General features: G+C 48.6%; 1 protein-coding gene across 1 annotated transcript in view; it reads right to left on the minus strand.

Annotated features, from left to right (window-relative positions):
- SLC19A1 (solute carrier family 19 member 1) overlaps nucleotides 1-22,124 on the minus strand; it is a 44,379-nt gene that overhangs the window by 19,987 nt on the left and 2,268 nt on the right. The window contains exon 2 of the mRNA XM_024203105.2: nucleotides 10,566-10,892. Within this exon, the coding sequence (XP_024058873.1) occupies nucleotides 10,566-10,742 (177 nt within the window). The 5' untranslated portion in view covers nucleotides 10,743-10,892. The remainder of the gene's footprint in view (nucleotides 1-10,565; nucleotides 10,893-22,124) is intronic.

Consider the following 22,124-nt stretch of genomic DNA (forward strand, 5'->3'; position numbering starts at 1 on the left):
CCCCCCCCCCCCCCCCCCCCCCCCCCCGCACAGCAAGCAGGAGGCTCCCGGGAGCAGCTCCAAGGCACAGGGCAGGAGCAGCACATGGCAGTGGGGGGAGGGACAGCTGAACTGCCTGGCAATTGATAGCCTGCTGGGCGGCTGCCGCACAGGGAACTTAGGGGAGCGGGGAGCTGATAGGGGGGCTGCCAGTCCATCCTGGTTCCAAGCCCCCACCAGCTAGCTGCAACGGGCTGCTCTTCCTGCAAGCAGTGGACAAAGCAGGCAGCTGCCAAATGACGTTAGACGGGAGCATTGCACAACTTTAAATGAGCACGTTCCCTAATTGATCAGCAATGTAACAATGAAACAACGTTAACCAGGACGACTTTAAGTGAGGAGTTACTGTATTGTGTCCAGCTCTGGGCGCCACATTTCAGAAAAGATGTGGACAAATTGGAGAAAGTCCAGAGAAGAGCAACAAAAATGATTAAAGGTCTAGAAAACATGACCTATAAAGGAAGTTTGAAAAAAACTGGGTTTGTTTAGTCTGGAAAGAGAAGACTGAGAGGGGACATGATAACAGTTTTCAAGTACATAAAAGGTTGTTACAAGGAGGAGGGAGAAGAATTGTTCTTCTTAACCTTTGAGGACGGGACAGGAAGCAATGGGCTTAAATTGCAGCAAGGGAGGTTTAGGTTGGACATTAGAAAAACATTCTTAACTGTCAGGGTGGTTAAGCACTGGAATAAATTGCCTGGGGACATTGTGAAATCTCCATCTTTGGAGATTTTTAAGAGCAGGTTGGACAAACACCTGTCAGGGATGGTCTGATAAAACTTGGTCCTGCCATGAGTGCAGGGGACTGGATTAGATGACCTCTCGATGTCCCTTCCAGTCCTACGACTCTAGGATTCTATGACTGCAGCCCCACAAAGCTCCACAGTCATTTAGAAAACCACTTTGGACACCTCACAGGGATGCCAGCAGCCACCGTCCCAGCACGTCAGTGGAGGCACGAGGACACAGCCCTCTAGTCACCAGAGTGGAGAGTGTTGCTGGACAACGTTACCAACGAGAGTGCCCAGAGGCCATCTCCCCTCCCGACTACCACCAGCAGGAAGGGGCAGGCAGCAGAGTAAGGGAGACTCCCCGTCCTCAGAAAGACTGGATGCCCCTGCCCTGCTTCCCCACACTTCTGAATCTCCCCAGCCGGCCAGGATTCCCAAGCGAGCTGTTCCCTGCCCTCTGAGCAGGCCCTGCCCAGGACGGGGAGCGAGCCAGAGAGAGCAGCAATCCCGTGCTCAGCCCACGAGGCCAACAGCACAGCCCCCTGGCCTCCCATCCCTAGTCCTGCCCCTCGTGCTGCCGTGAGTGGATCCTGCAAAGCACTTTGGGCTGTGGCTCATACGGAAGACACTATCCAAACTAAAAGTGTATCCATCGATTTTCAGGCAGCCGAGACCAGTAGATCATCTCGGCTGGACTCCTGTAGTCCCCGGCATGACACCTACCCCCCAGTACTGTTAGTGTAATCCCTGAGAGCTAGGGCAAACGCACTGACTGGCAGGGCCGCGTTCGCCAGTGCATCAATCAGACAGGAGTGAGAGGCCTGCTTCTATGGAGCTCTGCTGGTACCCTCTGGCGAGGCTCTGCACACGCATTGGGCACAGAAAGATTAACTAAAACAGGCACATTTTAAAAGCCCTTTGTAAACATGTTTCTTTCTGTATACGCTCCTTGTTTTTCCTCCTCCCTCAGCACGTATCCAAACTGCTCACACAGAAAGCCACAGCTGATGGCTCTGAAATTTGACCTCTTGGGAAGCGAGGCAGAAGGGAGATCGTGCTGCGTGAGAAGAGTACGGAGCTAGTCCATGCGGTGTTCTGCACCAGCCCTCAGCACACTGTAACCCTCATGGCAGACCGCATTTGGCCAGGTGCACTCCAGCCAAGGCTTTCCAGAGAAGCACAAACTGCTCCTTGTTATGGCCATTAATTGGGTTAAAGCCTAGGCCACCAGGAAAGCAGGGCCAGGTTCGTTTATGGTGTGATAATTATACAGTCCAGATGATCGCATGGGTCTGTTGGTGCTGCAAACCAAATAGAACAGTTCAAATCTGGCCATTGTCCAAGGGAAGATATTTTTGAAAAATCGTTTTTTGTTTTTTTTTTAATTGTTTTTCCAAAAATGTGTCCAGCTTCAACCCCACAATGTTGCCAGCTTGGACACCATAAGGGTGGCGGGGTTGTTTAAATTTCCATGATTGGGGGGTTGTGTTGACAATCTGGATTTTCCAGTTTGGTCACATGGGGGGGGGGGGTGTTGTTGTTCAATATTGAAAATCTCCACTTTTCCAAAATTCCGATTTCACAAACATTTCCTCCAAAAGCACGATGTTTCCAGCGCAGGAATGAGTCCGTCGGCACATTTCCAAGCCCAGCACAATGCGAAACACTGCTGGATTTGGGCAAATCCTTTTCTGTGTTTTTCAACTGGCTGCAGTATCTCTGCCAGGGTGTTCTGTGCAACCCCCCACCCTGGAATCCTCCAGTGCAAAGCCAGGCCCCTGAGAGGGAAGGAACAGGTTGCAGAGAGGCCTTTTGGCCTCTAAGTGCCTCTTTTACTCGGCTGTTTAGCCATGGTGGCATTTTTTTAATCCTCTTACTGTTTTTTGTTTATTTGCGGTATACATTTAGTGTGAGCCTCTAGTATGGTGTTTTTAAACAGTCTCCATGCCGTTTGCTGGCACTTCACCCTAGCATGTTGCTTTTAATTTCCATTTAACTAGCCCCCTCACATCTGTGCAGTTCCCCTTTTTGAGGTTAAATGCTCCTGGGGTAGGTTTCTTTGGCATTTTCCCCCCTCCAGGGCTGTGCCATGTAATTCCATCAGGGCTGCGATTACAGAGTGTAACTACTCCAGCGTGGAGGCTGCACAGTGAGAGCTCACACTGTGCACTGTCCTAAGCAGAGAACATCTCCAAGGGCCGGCGCTGCGGTACCGCTCCTCACCAACGCCGCCCGGCTCCGCTGCATGTGCCCCGTCAGCCAGCAGGGGTTTGTTCTCGATTGTCACAAAAGGGGGATAAAAGGACTCTCCTGATCTGTGTGAGGGGGACCGTTACCAGCATTCAGCCAGTATTCACAGAGGCGCTGGGCGTCATCTGGCCCCTTGGCAGCTCGGGGCACAGGGCCGAAAGTAAACTCTCAGCTTGTGCTGATTCCATGTACTGCCCACCCGTTGCTCCCCTCCCCCACACGGCCCATTCCCTTTCCCCTCCCTCACCTGCCCCCGACAACGGGGCCTGTTTGCAACAGCAGCAGGTGCAGGGACAGAGGGCAGGAACAATATTGTCCCACTTACGTCACGGAGTTGGATAACCTCAGATGAAAGGCCCATGGAAGCACATGACCCCATTACTCTCTGGGAGGGGCCGGCAGGGGTAGATCAGTGGCAGCAGGAGGGGGTGGGTGGGCACAGGGTCTCCTTCGCTCAGCTCAGGGGACTGTGCGGTTAACAGGACACTTGTTTTCCTTGGCGTTGTCTAGCCGTTCATCTGAGACACTCCTCAGTGCAGCAGGGATCTATCCCCGCAACAATGAACTACACCAGATCGCGCTGCAGGGATGGTGCGAGGAGGGATGGGCCGGGCAGCTTCCCTTCAGCAATCAGCCCCACGGCCATCGAGATGCTCTTTTAAAGTCACTTTCCCAGTCAGGAAGCTGCAGAGGGGCCGGAGTGTGAGACAGAGCAGCCCACCTGCCCCCACAGGCCAGCCCATGCCATGCCGGCAGCTCAGTGCAGGGCACATTCCTGGTCACCGAGCTCAACGCCCATCGGCTCACCTGGATGGCGTGTCCCTCTGCCTAGGACGGCAGATCAGCCCCTTAGCACGGGGCTCTGGAGACCCTGCCCGCGAGAGGGGTCCCACAGGACAGAGAGCAGAACACACTAGTGCAGGGGCATCAGCTAGCAACCAGAGGGGAGCACGGAGATGAAATGTCCAGCCGCCTCTGTGGTGGAAAGGGTCTCTGAGGCTCAGGGCAGGAGGCTACCAACCCTCAGGGACCCGCTCGGACTCCTGCTCTCACAGTCCCCCAGGGCCTAGCGCACAGGGGCACAACCTGCAGGGGGCTCACTGGTGACAGTTGCACTGCACAAGCCACCTGCAAGGTCAGAAGCACAGAGCACACAGCAATCCGGAGACCTGAACTGCCCTCCATGCCAACCACATCACTCCTCCAAAATCCCAACCCGGCATGGTTCCGCGCTCCTCTCTGGGACACTCAGTGCTGGGCTAGAGCGCTGGCAGCCACCGAGCAAGGAGATCATCTGCACACAGGGATGTCACTCACCGTCCTCCCTCACCCTCAGGAGGGGACACAGCACAGACCTGCCGAACCCCATTGCCCCTCGGAAGGGGGCTCAGGCCCAGCCAGGAGATGTTCCCACAGAACACCAGCCAGGTAGCATAGAGTCAGGCTTTGCTCTAGGGAGCTGAAGTCAATCAGAATCTTAGAACTGTATGGCTGGAAGGGACCTCAACAAGTCATTTAGTCCGGCCCCCTGCACTGAGGCAGGACCAAGTGAACCTAGACCAGGGGTCGGCAACCTTTCAGACGTGGTGTGCCGAGTCTTCATTTATTCACTCTAATTTAAGGTTTTACGTGCCAGTAATACATTTTAAGGTTTTTAGAAGGTCTCTTTCTATAAGTCTATAATATATAACTAAACTATTGTTGTATGTAAAGTAAATAAGGTTTTTAAAATGTTTAAGAAGCTTCATTTAAAATTAAATGAAAATGCAGAGACCCCCGGACCGGTGGCCAGGACCCGAGCAGTGAGAGTGCCACTGAAAATCAGCTCGCGTGCCGCCTTTGGCACGCGTGCCATAGGTTGCCTACCCCTGACCTAGATTATCCCTGACAGAGGTTTGTCCAACCTGTTCTTAAAATCCTCTAATGAGGAGGATTCCACAACCCCCCTTGGAAGCCTGTTCCAGAGCTTAACTACCTTTATAACTGGAAGTTTTTCTTAATATCTAACCTAAACCTCCCTTGTTGCAGATTATCCCCAAGACTTCTTGTCCTACCTTCAGGGGACATGGAGGCCAATTGATCCCCATACTCTGGATAACAACCCTTAGTATATTTGCATAATATTCTCAGGTCCCCTCTCAGACTTCTTTTCTCAAGACTAGAGATGCCCAGTTGTTTTTTTTAAACCTTTCCTCGTAGATCAGATTTTCTAAACCTTTTCCCATTTTTGTTGTTCTCCTCCTCTGGACTTTTCAATTTATCCACATCTTTCCTAAAGTATGACACCCAGAATTTAATATGGCCAATTTCACAAAGCTGAAAACAATTATGAACCGGGGGGGAGGGATAGCTCAGTGGTTTGAGCATTGGCCTGCTAAATCCAGGGTTGTGAGTTCAATCCTTGAGGGGGCCATTTAGGGAACTGGGGTAAAAATCTGTCTGGGGATTGGCCCTGCTTTGAGCAGGGGGTTGGACTAGATGACCTTCTGAGGTCCCTTCCAACCCTGATATTCTATGATTCTATGAAATCAGCTAGGAGGAGGAGTTTAATCAGAAAAATGTGAAGGATAATTGGGAATCATTTAAGAACACATTACTAGATGCCCGATAAGTCTTAATCCTACAACTGAGGAAGTTGTGCTGGTTAGAAAAACTGCCTGGTTTAGAAGGGAAATGAAGGCAGCTGTAAACAATATTTTTATATATATATAAAACAAATGGAAAAAAGGGGAAGATGATAATAATGACAGTAAATAAGAAATTATGAATTGTAGAAAATTGATAAGGAAAGCCAAGGGACTGAAGGACAACTCTATGACTAACAGAGTTAAGGACAATAAGGAGAAGTTGGTCACTAGCTGGTTTGAACAAGGGTGGATTCTCAAATGGTGGATTCTCACATGGTAAATTCTCTGTAACTTGAAGTCTTTAAGTCATGATTTGAGGACTTCAGTAACTCAGACAGAGATTATGGGACTATTACAGGAGTGGGTGCGTGAGATTCTCTGGCCTGAGATGTGCAGGAGGTCAGACTAGATGATCACAATGGTCCATTCTGGCCTTAAAAGTCTATGAGCCTACAAGTTTTTAAACACATATTAGGAACAAAAAGAATCCTGACTATGGTATTGGTCCATACTAGATGGAAATGGTAGAATTGTCAATAATAATGCAGAAAAGGCAGAGGTGTTCAATAAATATTTCTGTTCTGTTTTCGGGGAAAAACAGATGACGGAGTCTCATAGTATAGTGAAAACACTCTTTCCATTCCATTAGTATCTCTGGAGAATGTTAAACAGAAGCTTAAAGTTAGACACTTTTAAATCAGCAGGTCCAGATAACCTGCATCTGAGAGTTTTCAAAGAGCTGGCTAAGAAGCTCGCTGAACCATTAATGTTCATTTCCAATAAGTCTTGAAGCACAGAGGAAGTTACCAGAAAACTGGAAGAAAGCTAATGTTGTGCCCATTTTTAAAAAGGATCAATGGGATGACTGAGTAACTATAGGCCTGTCAGCCTGACATCGAGCCCAGGCAAGATAACGGAGCTGCTAATATGGGACTTAATTAATAATGAACTAAAGGAGGATAATGTAATTAATACAAGTCTACATGTGTTTATAGAAAATAGATCCTGTCAAACTAATGATGTCTTTTTTCAGATGAGATTATAAGTTTCATTGATAAAGGTAATAATGTTGATATAATATACTTAGATTTCTGTAAAGTGTTTTACTTGGAACCACGTGACATTCTGATTAAAAATATAGATCAATATAAAATGAACATGGCACACATGGAATGGATGAAAAATTGGCTAACTGATAAGTCTCAAAATGTAACCATAAAAGGGGAATCGTCATTGACCAGGTCTGTTTCCTATGAGATCCTGCAGGGATCAGTTCTTGGCCCTACACTGTGTAACATCTTTATCAATGACTAGAACAAAAACATAAAATCATCACTGATAAAGTTTATGGAGGAGTGGTAACTAAAGAAGAGGACACTGATTGAGAGAGGTCTATATCGCTTGGTAAACTGGGCGCAAGCAAACAATAAGCATTTTAATTTGGCTAAATGTAAATGTACAAAACTAGGAACAAAGAATGTGGGCCATACTTACGGGGTGGGGGACTCTAACCTGGGAAGCAGGGACTCTGAAAAAGATTTGGAGGTCATGGTGGATAATGTGTTGAACTTGATTTCCCAGTGGGCCAAAAGAGTTAATGTGAGCCTGGGATGCATAAATAGGGGAATCTCCAGTAGGAGTAGAAAGGTTATTTTACCTCTGCATTTGGCACTAGTGCGACCGCTGCTGGAATCCTGCATCCAGTTCTGGTGCCCACAATTCAAAAAGGATGTTGATAAAGTGGAGAGGGGTCCGAGAAGAGCCAGGAGAATGATGAAAGGATTAGAAAAGCTGCCTTATACATTCAAGGAGCACGATCTATTCACTTAACAAAAAGAAAATTAAGGGATGATTTGATCACAGTCTATAAACACCTATGGGGGAACAAATATTTAATGGGTTCTTCAATCTAGCAAAGAAAGGTCTAACATGATCCAATGGTTGGAAGCTGAAGCTAGACCAATTCAGACTGGAAATAAAGGTGTACATTTTTAGCGGTGACAGTAATTAACCATTAGAACAATTTACCAGAGGTCGTGGTGGATTCTCCATCACTAACAATTTTTAAATCAAGGTTGGATGTTTTTCTCAAAGATCTGCTCTAAGAAATGATTTTGGGGGCAGGTCTCTGGCCTGTGCGGTACAGGACGTCAGACTGGATGATCAGAGTGGTCCCTTCTGGCTTAGACTCCATGAATCTAAGAATTAAACACAGTTCTCCAGCTAAGACCTCACCAGTGCTAAGCAGAGCAGGACAATTGCCTCTGATGTCTTACATCCAACATTCCTGTTAATACACCCTAGAATGATATTAGCCTAATTCACAACCACATCATGTTATTGACTCACATTCAGTTTGTGACACACTCACACCCCCTGCCTGATCTTTTTCAGGAGAACTACCCCTAGCCTGTTCTTCCCCACTTCAGAGTTGTACATTTGATTTTTGCTTCCCGAGTGAAGTACTTCGCACTTGTCTTTGCTGAATTTCATCTTGTTGATTTCAGACCAATTCTCTACTTCGTCAACGTCATTTTGAATCCTAATCCTGTCCGCCAAACTGCTTGCAACCCTTCCCAGCTTGGTGTCATCTGCACACTTCATAAGCATACTCTCCACTGCATTATACAAGTCATTAATGAAAATATGGACTATTACTGTATGCAGGACTCTCCTCCAGGGGACCCCACTAAATATACCCTGCCACTTTGTCAGTGAACCATTGAAAACTAGCTTTCAGTACAGTCTTTCAGCCAGTTCCGCACTTGCCTTACAGTAATTTCATCTAGACCCGATTTCCCTAGTTTGTCCAGGAGACGGTCACGTGGGAATGTATCCACAGTCTGACTGAAATCACAATATGTCACGTCTATTGCTCCCCCCGCCCACTAGCCCTGTAACCCTATCAAAGAAGGAAACTGGGTTGAGGAGTGAGGAAACCAAACCCCCCAACACCCCACAGAGCGATCACGCTGGCACCAGGGATGACAATTGGGCTAGCTGGAAACCATGTCGGCCCCTAGCCTGCTGTACTGCTGCTCCCCCCACAGCCTAGGAGTGCCCAAATCCAGCACCAGGCTCTGGCACACAGACCATCCCCACTGGGTTGGAGGGGTGGTAGGGTGACCAGACAGCAAGTGTGAAAAATCGGGACGGGGGGTAATAGGATCCTATACAAGAAAAAGACCAAAAAATCAGGACTGTCCCTATAAAATCGGGACATCTGGTCACCCTAGGGATGCGGGAGCTGTGGGCCCAGCAGAACCAATGGGATAAAGCAGGATGTAAAGTACACACCCTTCCCTGCTACTGACAGCAGCCTCCTCTGTACCCACAGCTCCCAGCTGACTTCTCTGGGCTGGCCAGACTCAGATGAGAACATGGGCAGCGGGGGGGAGCTGTGCCAGGCCATCACCAGTGCTTCCTGCACCACAGCCCATCGCTGTCTCCCCACCCACCCCTCTCTGTGCCCTCTCTGCCTGCCTCCCCCCTCACTCCCGCCAGGCTCTGCCTCGGGAGCCCTGAGCACAAGCCCCAACGCCGATCCCTCTCGGTAGCACTGGGCAGTGCTGAGGAGCCCTTTGGCTGATCACAGAGAGGATGTTACAGCCTCTCCCTCCCCTGACAAGCCATGTGTGAAACATGCACCTCAGACTGCCCCCAGTCACAGCAGTATCCCGGCTGGCACTGCAGAACTACAGCGACTCAGACGCCTCCCCTAGAAACCTGGCGCAGCAGTCTCCTCCCTCCTGCACGTCAGAGAGGCAGGGCTGTGTCTCGCTGCACTTCGCCATCTCTGACCATGCATTTCTCATTTCCATGGGCTGGGCTGGGCAGCCGCAGCAGGAACTAACAGCTCTGGACTCAGGGATGGGGAGGGCAGCGGGACAGCGTGGGGAAGCAGGATTCATCACACGGATCCATCAGGACATGGGGGGTCTCAAACATCTCCCCTAAACGCAGAGGATTTTACAGGTAGCAGAGTCTTAGCTTGGGCTACCCTTGGCCCAGCTCTCACATTTAAAAACCAGCTCAGTTTAACTCAGTCCCCGCATGTGGGTGGCCACGGGGCAAGCTCTATTTGTGGGCATAGGTACAGAGTGCACCTCCTGTGGCCTTTCCACGGCTCAGCGAGATACACCGAGCGCCCAGAGGGAACGGCTCTTACAAAGGGGCTGAGAATGCCTCATGTGAAGAACGTGGCAGCGGTGTTGTCTCCAGACCCTAATGTAGCATATGTATGCGCAGGCAGTGTCCCCTCACACCATTGGATAACACTGGTGCGGAGCCCCCTTTTCACTGACAGCCTCCCAGATGGATCCCTCGCCCCGAGGTGCCATCAGCCTTCAGAGCTCTTGAGCCATGTGCAAATGGGCAGTAGCTTGCTATCCATGTAAGAGCAAACCCCGTAACCCACCAGGGGGCTAGCACACAGAACTCCCAACACCCCTGCAGATGCGCTGGGGCACTCTTGCTGCTTGAGAAAAGCACTGTCTGGTTGTGTGACAAACACAAGGAATTGCGCACACTACGCAAACGGATGTAAGGGTCAGCCACTGGCCTACCAGGTGGGAGAGGGCTCTGAATTGCTGGTACAGAGAGCACACCTGTCCCGGACGGATGTACCTCTCACTCCAGTCCGGTGCTGTCCCACCTCACCGACAGATTTGCGTCATTAGCAGGTAGCTGTTCTCACCTCCCACCCATTGCTTCATCTCAGCACTTACTGCTCTCCCATCCGCCAGAGAGAATCACTTCAGTGACCCCTGTGGCAGTCCCACGGGAGCAGTGTTTACGGGAGCCTAATGCCCTTAAGGAGATGCTGAAAAGGAGTGCATGTTGCAGACTGCTGCTCTCCAGAGCCAGGAGCATGGCAGCTGCATGGTGCAGGAGGCGGAGAGACACACTGCAAACTCACCTCTTCTGTGGTGAAGTTCTTGTCAGCTCCCAGCAAGTAGGGGGTGATGAAGCTCTCCCCAGGTCTGATCTGGGTCATGAAGCCGTAAAAACAGAGGTAGAAGACGAGGAACTTCCAGCGCTGGTCCACTGCAGACTCAGGGGGGTGCTTTAGAGAACCATCATCCAAGACAGACATGGCTCTGCCGTCGCCCCTCTCTGGTGCATCAGAGGGAAAGGACCTTTTCCCAGGCGGCTGTCAGTCAGGCCGAGCCACCTTCAGGCCAGTGTCTCTGTCTCCTTGCTGCAGAGAATCTCCCAGACATAGATCTCGGTGCTGCTGGAATTTCTGTGGATATAGCAGAGTTTGGCAACAAATCAAATTCCTCTGCAAAATAATTGCAAACAAACACCCTGAACTTTCTCTCTAGTATATGTTTTTTCTAGCTGCAAAGACGCAAAAACAAAAAAGCTGATATACACTTCCTTTGAAGACACGGGCAGCACAAATAGATAGGTATTCTCAGAGGATGTTTAAGAACTAAGTAAAATAAATCGCAAACCTCAGTAAGTCTGGTTTACAGGGGTTTGCTTGTTCCTTTGCCTCACTCTTTAGCTAATACCACCTGTTCCACCGAAAAGCCAGGCAGATTGGTTTGTTTCCCTCTGCTGGAAAGTTTTACTTCCCAAGGTGCTGAATTCCAGGGGAGGCAAAGGGGCTTCTGCCAGAGGAATGGGAATGTTGCAGTGACTCAGTCTCACCGAATTTAACAGGGAATCAAAGCACCACTATAGAATGCTGTAGGATGGTTACCATTCTCTATTCAATAGTCTGTAGGTTAGTAGCACCATTTCTATAATTTCCTACTAGTGACACCACTGTTAAGTTTAATAGGCCTGTTCTTTAAAAACTTACTTGTTTTCTCTTTAGGCCCGTTCAAAATACAGACTATTAAACTAGTGGCCTCGCACTCATCACAATGAGATAGCTAATTCCACAGAGAGTAAAAAAGAATTCAAATGACTCAAGAGTAAGCGTTCCTAGTGAATACAGCAGATACGGAGTTGTGCACATACAGTAACTATTGGGCAGGGATGTTGGAACAATTTTTATAGTGGGGTGCTGAGAGCCACTGAACCACACTGTAAACCCGGGATATAATGGAAACCACTTAAAGTCAGGGAGTGCTGCAGAACCCCCAGCAACCCTAGTTCCAGCACCTATGCTATTGGGATGTGACTGACTTTAGCGCAGATTGTGAATCCAAGTTAAAAGTTAATGTGTGCATGCAGAGTGTAGCTGCCCATGTAACATATTGGCTGTAGGGACATTAGACAGATTTGCAAAGAGCTAGTTTCCCCTTTAATGATCTTCTCTCCACCTCACCCCCACCCCCATACGTATATACCACGGATCGGCAACCTTTGGCATGCGGCCCGCCAGGATAAGTGCCCGGGCGGGCCAGGCCAGTTTGTTTACCTGCCGCGTCCGCAGGTTCGGCCGATCGTGGCTCCCACTGGCTGCGGTTCGCCGTCCCAGGCCAATGGGGGCTGCGGGAAGCAGCGCGGGCCGAGGAATGTGATGGCCCCCGCTTCACGCAGCCCCCATTGGCCTGGGACAGCGAACCGCAGCCAGTGGGAGCCGCGATCAGCCAAACCTGCGGACGCGGCAAGTAAACGGGGCGGGCCGCGTGCCAAAGGTTGCCAATCCCTGGTATATACACACACACCACACAAAAATTGTGTTCAAAGAACATTATTAAGGTTGCAGAAGTTAGGAAACGCCAGATTAAAGTTGCCTGTGGAAAAAAATGAATGATGGTTAGGGATTTTCCCCTTCACTTTTCCATTTTTCCTTTTGTCACTAATGTTCTCCAAATGTGAGGATGTTTTGAAGAGCTAGACTGTCAAAAAAAAAATGAAAAAGGGAAAAAAATACCCCACAGACATAATTCATTTTATTGCATTTAGTGATAAAATGGGAGATAGGAACAACACAAAAACAAAAATCCAGAAAATGGGGGGGGGGGACCCTAAAAGCTTCTTGCAGAAGTTTTAGTTTCAAATAAAGGTCACTTTTTGTTCAAAAAAAATTGTGATCAGCTCTAATTATGAGCAAATAGTATTTACAGCACCCAGTGTGCATCTTACAACATCTGTAGGATGATCCACTTGGTGCTCCTACAGCATCCCTGCAGACTGACATCTCCTTACCAGCTGCTACTAGCAGGTCTGTAAGTGGCCACAACAAAATGCTCAGCATCACAGAACACAACATTGCAGAGTACAAATGGCCCCCAGGACAGAACAGGCAAGGATCCCGTGGGATTCTAATTCACAAGAGAGCCATTTTCACACCATACTCTTGAAAGTTTTTGCAAATCAAAAATCTAAAAAACCAAACTGGTTCAGGTCAACTGGAATGATTCCTTTTTAATTTTGGCCACTTAACCAAAAAAAAAATATATTTTTTTTTACCATAATTGGCTAGGCTTCAAAACAAAAAGTAATTTCAAACTAGAAAAATGGAATTTTTGTTTAAATTGCAATGTTTTGACAATTTGTGGATATTTTTTCAAGTTGGAAAATTGATTCAAACTAACCCTTTCTCATAAAATGTTTTGGTTTTGATGAACTGGCATTTTCTGAAAAAATCATTTTGTCAAAACAGTCCTGACCAGCTCTAGTACTAACTTTTTGGAATTGATAGATCTTTTTTTAATAAACAAGACAAAGGGGAATGAAAAAATAGTAAAATGGACACTAATGACTGGGAGAACTTTTGAGATCACCAGATTAGTAAGTATGCAAACAAACCCAGTTAAAACAATTAAACTGACTGCATGACAAGTATTCATTTATTTTGACATGTGTAGTTTAGCTATTCTTCAGAGAATTCAAATATAGTGCATTCTGTAAGACTGGTTTTTGAGGTCTCTCTGCCCTTAAATCTTTCCTGAGAAATGGAGTGAGATTGCTGGGCCAGAGGCAGGGGGGATGTGTGAGAGAGTTAGCTAATTTGTGGTTTGGCAAACGCAAGACTTAAGGGGGTTCAGTGAGTAAAGTGTTAGTGCTAAAATCTCATCGCACCCACTCAACAAATAAGGTGACTAGAAATCCCGACATCCAGTTCAGAATCTGAGTAAAGGGCATTGGTCAATTCCTTAGGAAGGGGGTCCAAATCTTTCAGCATCTACAGCAGAGGTGGGCAAACTACGGCCCGCGGGCCACATCCGGCCCACGGCACCGCTCTCCCCAGCCCCTGAGCTCCTGGCCCGGGCGGCTAGCCCCCGGCCCCTCCCCTGCTGTTCCCCCTCCCCCGCAGCCTCAGCTCACTGAGCCACCTGCGCAATGCTCTGGGCGGCGAGCTCCTGGGGCAGCGCAGCTGCAGAGCCCGGCGTGACCCAGTGCTCTGTGCTGCGCGGTGTGTGGCTGGCTCCAGCCGGGAGGCGTGGCTGCCTGTCATGGTGCAGCCGTGCCGCCAGCCACCGGCACGGTAAGGGGGCAGGGAGCGGGGAAGGGTGGTTGGATAGAGGGCAGAGGAGTTCGGGGGGGGGGTGGTCAGGGAGTGTGGATGGGGTCGGGGCAGTCAGAGGGCGGGGAACAGGGGGGTTGAATGGGGGCAGGGATTCCAGGGGCGGTCAGAGAGAAGGGGTGGTTGGATGGGGCAGGGGTCCTGGGGGGGCAGTCAGGAATGAGAGGGGTTGGATGGGGCAGCAGGGGGCAGTTAGGGGTGGGGCATCTGGGGGCGGTCAGGGGACAGGGAGCAGGGGGGGTGGATGGGCAGGGGTCTGGGGGGGCCGTCAGAGAATGGGGGGGTTGGATGGGGCAGGAGTCCCGGGGGGGCTGTCAGGGGTGAGAAGCAGGGGGGGCGGTGATGGAGGGGGGCTGGGCCACGCCTGCCTGTTTGGGGAGGCGCAGCTTCCCCTAACCGTCCCTCCATACAATTTCGTAAACCCAATGAGGCTCTCAGGCCAAAAAGTTTGCCCGCCCCTGATCTGCAGACCTCTTCAGCAAGTGTTCTGCTCAGTATGCTCTTATTTGGAATAATGCCCAGAACAGGATTTGTGAACTTACTTCCTATCCCATGACCTCATCGATTTAAATCCCTTGGGAAGAGGGAAAGACAAATGACATCACCATCACCCTACAATATAGACTCTACCTACCGCAAACGCCCTTATACACCTGCCAAGTACAGCAGATACCCAACATTCCCTGGGACTTGCAGCGCTGGAGATATTTCCTACTGTGAGCAGGGGAGGAAACCCTTCTAATATGCAGGTAACTTTATCCATCAGTTTAAGGCAAAACTGACAACTTTTGACTGTATCTGGTTCGGACAGCCCTGCCCACTCCCCACAAATACACTGAACTCCACCAGTAAGCAGATGAGGGAAGTTCTTACTTATCTCCTCATTGATCAATAAGTCTACAGATCCCTGACAAATGACAAACCGGATCACTGCAGCCGGGCCTAACCTGGGCAAATCAGACACCTGGAGCCCAATTTATCCCTGGTGAGGGGACTCCTTTGGCTTCTGAGGGAGGGACCTTGGCCAATTATCTGTCCAACTCCTGCCCTCTCAAGGCAGTTAGGCCCTCACTCCTAGCTCGGATGCTGGTCCTTCTGCCACACACTCAGAAACTCACCCTTGTGACATACCAGCTGACAGGCCATCCTCACTTGGTCACAGAGTGGCAAGTTGCAGAACTAGAGGCTGGGTCCTGGTCCCTGCACCGTCACAGACTGGGCACACTTTAGAGACATCAGTCCCTGAAGGAACGTAGCATTGCAATCACTCTACAGTTAAAGGTCTCTACCAGGCACGGTGCATTTGAGGGCTCCATGAGTAACTAGGAGAGGGGCATGGACACACTTCAATCCGCATCCATGTGCATGCAATATTCAGTCTTAGCAACTCCTCTCCGTATCTACCTTGACGTTCAACAGTTCTGTATAACGTTTTACCCATGCCACAGAAACTGTATCACAGAATCTCTAGGGATAGTAATTCCATGCTTGAATAATAAGAATATAACAGTAAGAATACACTACCAACCACCTGACCAGGATGGTGAGGTGACTGTGAAATGCCCAAGGAGATTAGAGAGGCAATTAAAATAAAAAACTCAATAATAATGGGGGATTTCAACTATCCCTATATTGACTGAGTACATCGGGGGGAGGGATAGCTCAGTGGTTTGAGCATTGGCCTGCTAAACCCAGAGTTGTGAGCTCAGTCCTTGAGGGGGCCTCTTAGGGATCTGGGGCAAAATCAGTCCTGCTAGTGAAAGTAGAGGGCTGGACTCAATGACCTTTCGGGGTCCCTTCCAATTCTATGATATAGGTATATCTCCATATATTTACATCACCTCAGGATGGGGGGGGGGGGGGGAGGGCAGAGATAAAGTTTTTAGACACCTTAAATGACTGCTTCTTGGAGCAGCTGGTCCTGCAACCCACAAGAGGAGAGGCAATTCTTGATTTAGTCCTAAGTGGGGCACAGGATCTGATCCAAGAGAACCCCTCGATAATAGTGACCACAATATAATTAAATTAAATATCCTTTGGGGGAGGGGGAATACCACAGTAGCATTAAACTTCAGAAAGAGGAAGCTAGTTAAATGGACATGGACATTAAAAGGTACAGCCACAAAAGTGAAATGCCTACAAGCTGCATGGAAACTTTTAAAAATACCATAATAGAGGCTCAAATTAAATGTATGCCCCAAATTAAAAAACACAGTAAGAAGACCAAATAAGTGCCACCATAGCCAAATAACAAAGTAAAAGAAACAGTCTGAGGCAAAAAGGAATCCTTTCAAAATTGGAAGTTAAATCCTACTGAGAAAAATAGAAGCATAAACTAAAGTTAAAGTACAATTAGGCAGGCAAAAAAAGAATTTGAAGAGCAACTAACAAAAGACTGAAAAACTAACAGCAATTTCTTTAAATTATGTCAGAAGCCTGCCAAATAATCAGGGGGCCACTGGACAGTGGTGACGCCGAGAACTCATGGAAGACAAGGCCACTGCAGAGACGCTAAATGAATTCTTTGTATCAGTCTTCATTGCAGAGGATGTCAGGGAGATTCCCACACCTGACCCACTCTTTTTAGGTGACAAATCTGAGGAACTGTCCCAGATTTAGATGTCAGTAGAGGAGCAAATTGGAACAAATTGATAAATTAAATGGTAATAAGTAACCAGGAATAGATGGTATTCACCCAAGAGTTCTGCAATTTCACATTTGAGTTCCTTCAGAACTACTAACGGTAGTCTGTAACCTATCATTTAAATCAGCTTCTGTACCAGATGACTGGAGGATAGCTAATATGATGCCAATTTTTTAAAAAGGCTCCAGAGGTGATCCTGGCAATTAAGACTGGTAAGCCTAACTTCAGTACCAGGAAAATTGGTTGAAACTATAGTAGAGAACAGAATTATCACACATAGATTAACATGATTTGTTGGGAAAGAGTCAACATAGTTTTTTTAAAGGGAAATCATGCCTCACCAATCTATTAGAATTCTTTGAGGGGTCAACAAACATGTGGACAAGGGTGATCCAGTGGATATAGCGTACTTGAACTTTCAGAAAATCTTTGACAAGGTCCCTCACCAAAGGCTCTTAAGCAAAGTAAGCAGCCATGAAATAAGAGGGTAGGTCCTCTCATGGATCTGTAACTGGTTAAAAGACAGGAAACAAAGAGTAGGAATAAATGGTCAGATTTCAGAATGGAGAGAGGTAAATAGTGGGCCTCTACTGGGACCAGTGCAGTTCAACATATTCATAAATAATCTGGAAAAAGGGGTAAACAGTGAGGTAGCAAAATTTGCAGATGATACAAAATTACTCAGGACAGTTAAGTCCAAAACAGACTGTGAAGAGTTACAAAGGGATCTCTCAAAACTGAGTGACTGGGCAACAAAGTGGCAGATGAAATTCAATGCTGATAAATGCAAAGTAATGCACATTAGAAAGCATAATCCCAACTATACATATAAAATAATTGGGTCTAAATTAGCTGTTCTCTGAAAACATCCACTCAATGTGCAGCGGCAGTCAAAAAACCTAACAGAATGTTAGGAACCATTAGGAAAGGGATAGATAATAAGACAGAAAATATCATAATATCTCTATATAAATCCATGGTACACCCACACCTTGAATACTGTGTGCAGTTTTGGTCACCCCATCTCAAAAAAGATACATTAGAATTGGAAAAGATACAGAGAAGGGCAACAAAAATGATCAGGAGTATGGAACAGCTTCCATATGAGGAGAGATTAAAAAGACTGGGACTGTTCAGCTAGGAAATGAGATGACCGGGGGGGTGGGGGGAGGGGGAGATATGATAGAGGTCTATAAAATCAAGGATGGTGTGAAGAAAGTGAATAAGGAGGGTTATTTACTCCTTGACATAACATAAGAACCAGGGGTCACCCAATGACATTAATAGGCAGCAGGTTTAAAACAAACAAAAGGAAGTACTTCTTAACACAACACACAGTCAACCTGTGGAATTGGTTACCAGGGGGATGTTGTGAAGGTGAAAACTATAACGAAGTTCAAAAAACAACTAGATAAAGGTCACTGGCTATTAGTCAAAATGGTCATGGATGCAACCCCATGCTCTGGGTGTCCCTAGCCTATTTGCCAGAAGCTGGGAGTGGATGACAGGGGATGGATCACTCGATAAATTGCCCTGTTCTGTTCATTCCCTCTGAAGCACCTGGCATTGGCCACTGTCTGAAGACAGGATATCGGGCTAGATGGACCATTGATCTGACCCAGCATAGCCATTCCAATGGGACGGTGAGAACTTCTTCCCTCTGTCTGCCCCCAACACACACACACACACGCTTGGGATCAAAGGCTGACATTTGGGCAAGGCCATTCTTGGCCATCTGTGAGCTCAAGAAAGCTGCAAAAACATTCCATGACAATGAAAAAACACTGTCCTTCCCACTGAGCGGCAGCCTGTGAAGTGCACAGCTGAGAAGCTGGCCCGTCCTGCTACAGGGTAGGAGGAATGTTTTGCTGTTATCTCAAGGCCTTTTCCTGGGGTTTAGACCTGCTGCTATTATTTATTAGATGTAAGCGGATCAGGCTTGTGCATGAATCAGATAACAGCGGGGTGGCTGCCCCCCATATCTCCACACAGCTTTGTTCCTGCTGTCTGGTATTTTGTAAATCTCATGCATTGTTTTTAGTACTATCTTTCATTGACTCTCAGTACTGATACTGGGCTGGCGTTTGGCGTATGGTTACTCTTTTCAGAACAGTCACAATGGCAGAAGTGGCACTGATATAACTTAAATCAGTTTTTCGGTGGACACTCTGCCTTCAGTTCAAGGGTGGCTTCTTTCAATTTAGCTTAAACCTGTTCCAAACTGACTTAAGCTAAACCGAAGTACGCCTGGTTTAAACTGAATTCAGGGTACCCCCCACAGCCTTTGGCACCAGTTTAAAGCTGTATCTTCAGTTCAAGGGTGCACTTTGCGGTGTAGAAAACCCTTTGTTACCAGCTGACCCACAGCAGAACCAGCTCCACAGACAGAGAGGGTGAGTCACTGCTCTTTAATGGATTAGACACCTATAGGTGAGTTAACTGATGCAGACCAGCCATTTCAGTGCATGTCATGCAGGTGGAAGGTGCTGGGCTGACAGTCCCCGAGCCCAGCAGCAAAGAGCCTCGGTGACTGGAGTCCACATTACAGGGGCAGCACAAGCTTCCCCACTCTCACCAACCCACACACCACAGCTCTGTCCTCGGAGAACCATCTCTAAGGGGGATAGGTAATGCTCAGACCCCAGACCGCCACTGCCCACAAGGGCAAACATCCCAAGCAACAACAGACTGATGATAACTAGAGCAGACTGAGCGAATGTGGGAAGCTTGCAGTTACGTGCAGAAGTTTGTGCACCATGAGGCTCGCTGAGATGCAAACGAGGAGTGTGGCCAGCTTCCTGGCTGTGCCACAGGCTCAGCCAGGAACGTTCATGTCAGAAACCTGAAGAACAAAGAGAAAGAAGCCATGGGGAGGCAGCTGGTATTTCTTAGGTCATCACATTTGCAGATTATGTCTAAAGGCCCCCGTCCTGCACATGCTTATACACATGGATAATCTGGCCAAAGTCCATGGCACCACTTGTGTAAGCAAAATTGCACGCTGTGTAAGCAGCTGAAGACCAGAGCCTCTTGTGCAGAGCTGACAAAGCAAATCAAGGGACCAGCGGAAACCTACAGGCACATTCAGGGCTTTGGTTTGAGACACTTTTATTCACCATTTATTCTTTCACTAAGTGTGTCCAGCATCTTGTGTTCTAATAAAGCACTGTTAGCTATACAGCTGTTGACACAACCAACACCATCTGGCTCTTCTTTCTGACAGGAGACTGGAGGAAGTTGGCTCCTTTAGCCTAGCACAGGGGTTCTCAAACTTCATTGCATCTCGACCCCCTTCTGACAACAAAAATTATTACATGACCCCAGGAGGGGGGACTGAAGCCTGAGCCTGCCAGAGTCCCGCTGCCCTGGGTGGAGAGCCAAAGTCGAAGCCCAAGGGATTCAGCCCCAGGCAGGGGACCTGTAACCTGAGCTTTGCCACCTAGGGTTGAAGCCCAAGGGCTTTGGCCCCAGTAAGTCTAATGACAACCCCGACGACCCCATTAAAATGGAGTCACGACCCACTTTGGGGTCCTACAGTTTGAGAACTGCTGAGAAAGACTGAGAGCGGATAGGGTCACCTCTGGTGTATTAACAAAGACCAACACCAGTGCGGGTGAAGAGCTATTTAAGCTAATGGACAATGGGGCACAAGAACAAATGGGGATAAACTGGCCAGGAACAAATCCAGGCTGGAAATTAAGAGAAGGTTTCTAACCATGAGAGTGGAGCGGTTCTGGAACAGCCTCCCAACAGGAATTGCGGGGGCAAACAATTCAATTAGTTTTGAGAGAGAGGCGGACAAATATACGAGTGTGATTGTATGACAGGGATGCGTGTGGTGGTAGGGTGCAGGGCTCAGCAGCCCAGGGGGTCCTTTCCGGCTAATGTCTGATGTTCCTAAAATCTCATGCTTCAGGGCTTAAGCCAGTCACCTGCAGGGGTCAGGATTCCTTCCCCACCCCCAAGTATCCCATTTGGCTTTTTGCCCCTCTCCTTCCTCTGCAGCACCAGGGATGGCCATGGCTGGAGATGGGACACTGGACAGGATGGGCCAGGGCTCTGGGGTGGCCCTGAGCATTCTCTCTCGAGCATGTGGCTGGCTGGTTCTTGCTCCCATGCTCAAGGTCTAACTGATCGCCATAGGTAGGGCTGGGAAGGAATTTTTGCCCAGGTCAGATTTGGCAGTGGCCTTGGGGGCGGCGGGGTGGGTGCAGCGTATGGGTGCAGGTCACTTTCTGGGATCAGCTGGGTATATCTCATGTAATCACTTCCCTGCCATCATGTGGGCCTTGGGCACTGGTGCCCCTCCATTCCACCTATTCTCTGCCTCTGGCAAATACTGGTTCAGTCTCCAGTAGTTTGCAGGGAAGGATTCCTTTCCCTGATCCCCAGTCCCTGAAGAACTTCTAAGGTGCAACCCAGTGCAGGCCGTTCACAGGAAACAAGCTTAGTGCCCAAGAGAACAAAAACAAAGCAAGTGAGACTGAAGGTTCCCACAGCAGCATGACTCTTGCACATGGCACACTGGCAAGGTGTCTGCTAATCCTTCATCTAGGCCTTAATATAGATATCACAGAGTCACTGAGCTAGGTGCTACGAGAAACGTAACTTTGCAATTCTTGACTTTGGGGTACTTGCCTTGGGGTGGGTGAGGGGCAGGCAGATACGGGAGTGCGGGGGAAGGACTGGTATGCTTGGCTGTACAGTCTAGCAACCACACATGGAAACGAAGTTTCTTAGGCTATGTCTACACTACAGGCAGTACAGTGGCATAACTGTGGTGCTGTAGGTAAGCTGCTGGCTGTAACTTTGTAGCATAGATGCAGACTACAACAACGGAAGGGGTTTCTCCACCTCCCCAAGCAACAGCAACCAGGTCGATGGAAGAATGCTTCCATCGACTGAACTGCATCCACACAGAGCATGGCTAAGGCACTCAGGGGTGTGGCTGTTTCAGACACCTGACCGACGTGGCTCTGTGGACCTAACCTTTTAGCATCAACCAGGCCTTAGTTTCTCAGGCCTTGCCGACACAGCAAGTGGCAGCAGCTGGATTAAATGAAACCAGTGCCAATACCCAGGGGCTGCTCATTTCAGTTTTGGAGTGACTTGTTGCTGTTTAGCTCACCCAGATTCCTAATCAGCAGTTCCGCACACAAACTGGGTGCCAGCCTAGCTAATTCAGTTACAGGGGACTCTAACTGACACAGTTACCCTGGGATAACCCCAGGCTAAACACAGCCCCTGGGCGAAGGCAGGTGGCTCGTGCCAGCACAGTTCATTGCCCTTCCCACACGGGACAGCTACACCAGGGTGACAGCAGCACCTGCTCTAGCCAGGAGGCTGTTACCCCGACAGGATTCCCATCATGGCTGCCACACACAAGAACCTCAACCCCCTGC

Source organism: Terrapene carolina, unplaced genomic scaffold (genome assembly GCF_002925995.2).
Source record: "Terrapene carolina triunguis isolate 2854851 unplaced genomic scaffold, T_m_triunguis-2.0 Scaffold380, whole genome shotgun sequence".
Classification (NCBI taxonomy): Eukaryota; Metazoa; Chordata; order Testudines; family Emydidae; genus Terrapene; species Terrapene triunguis.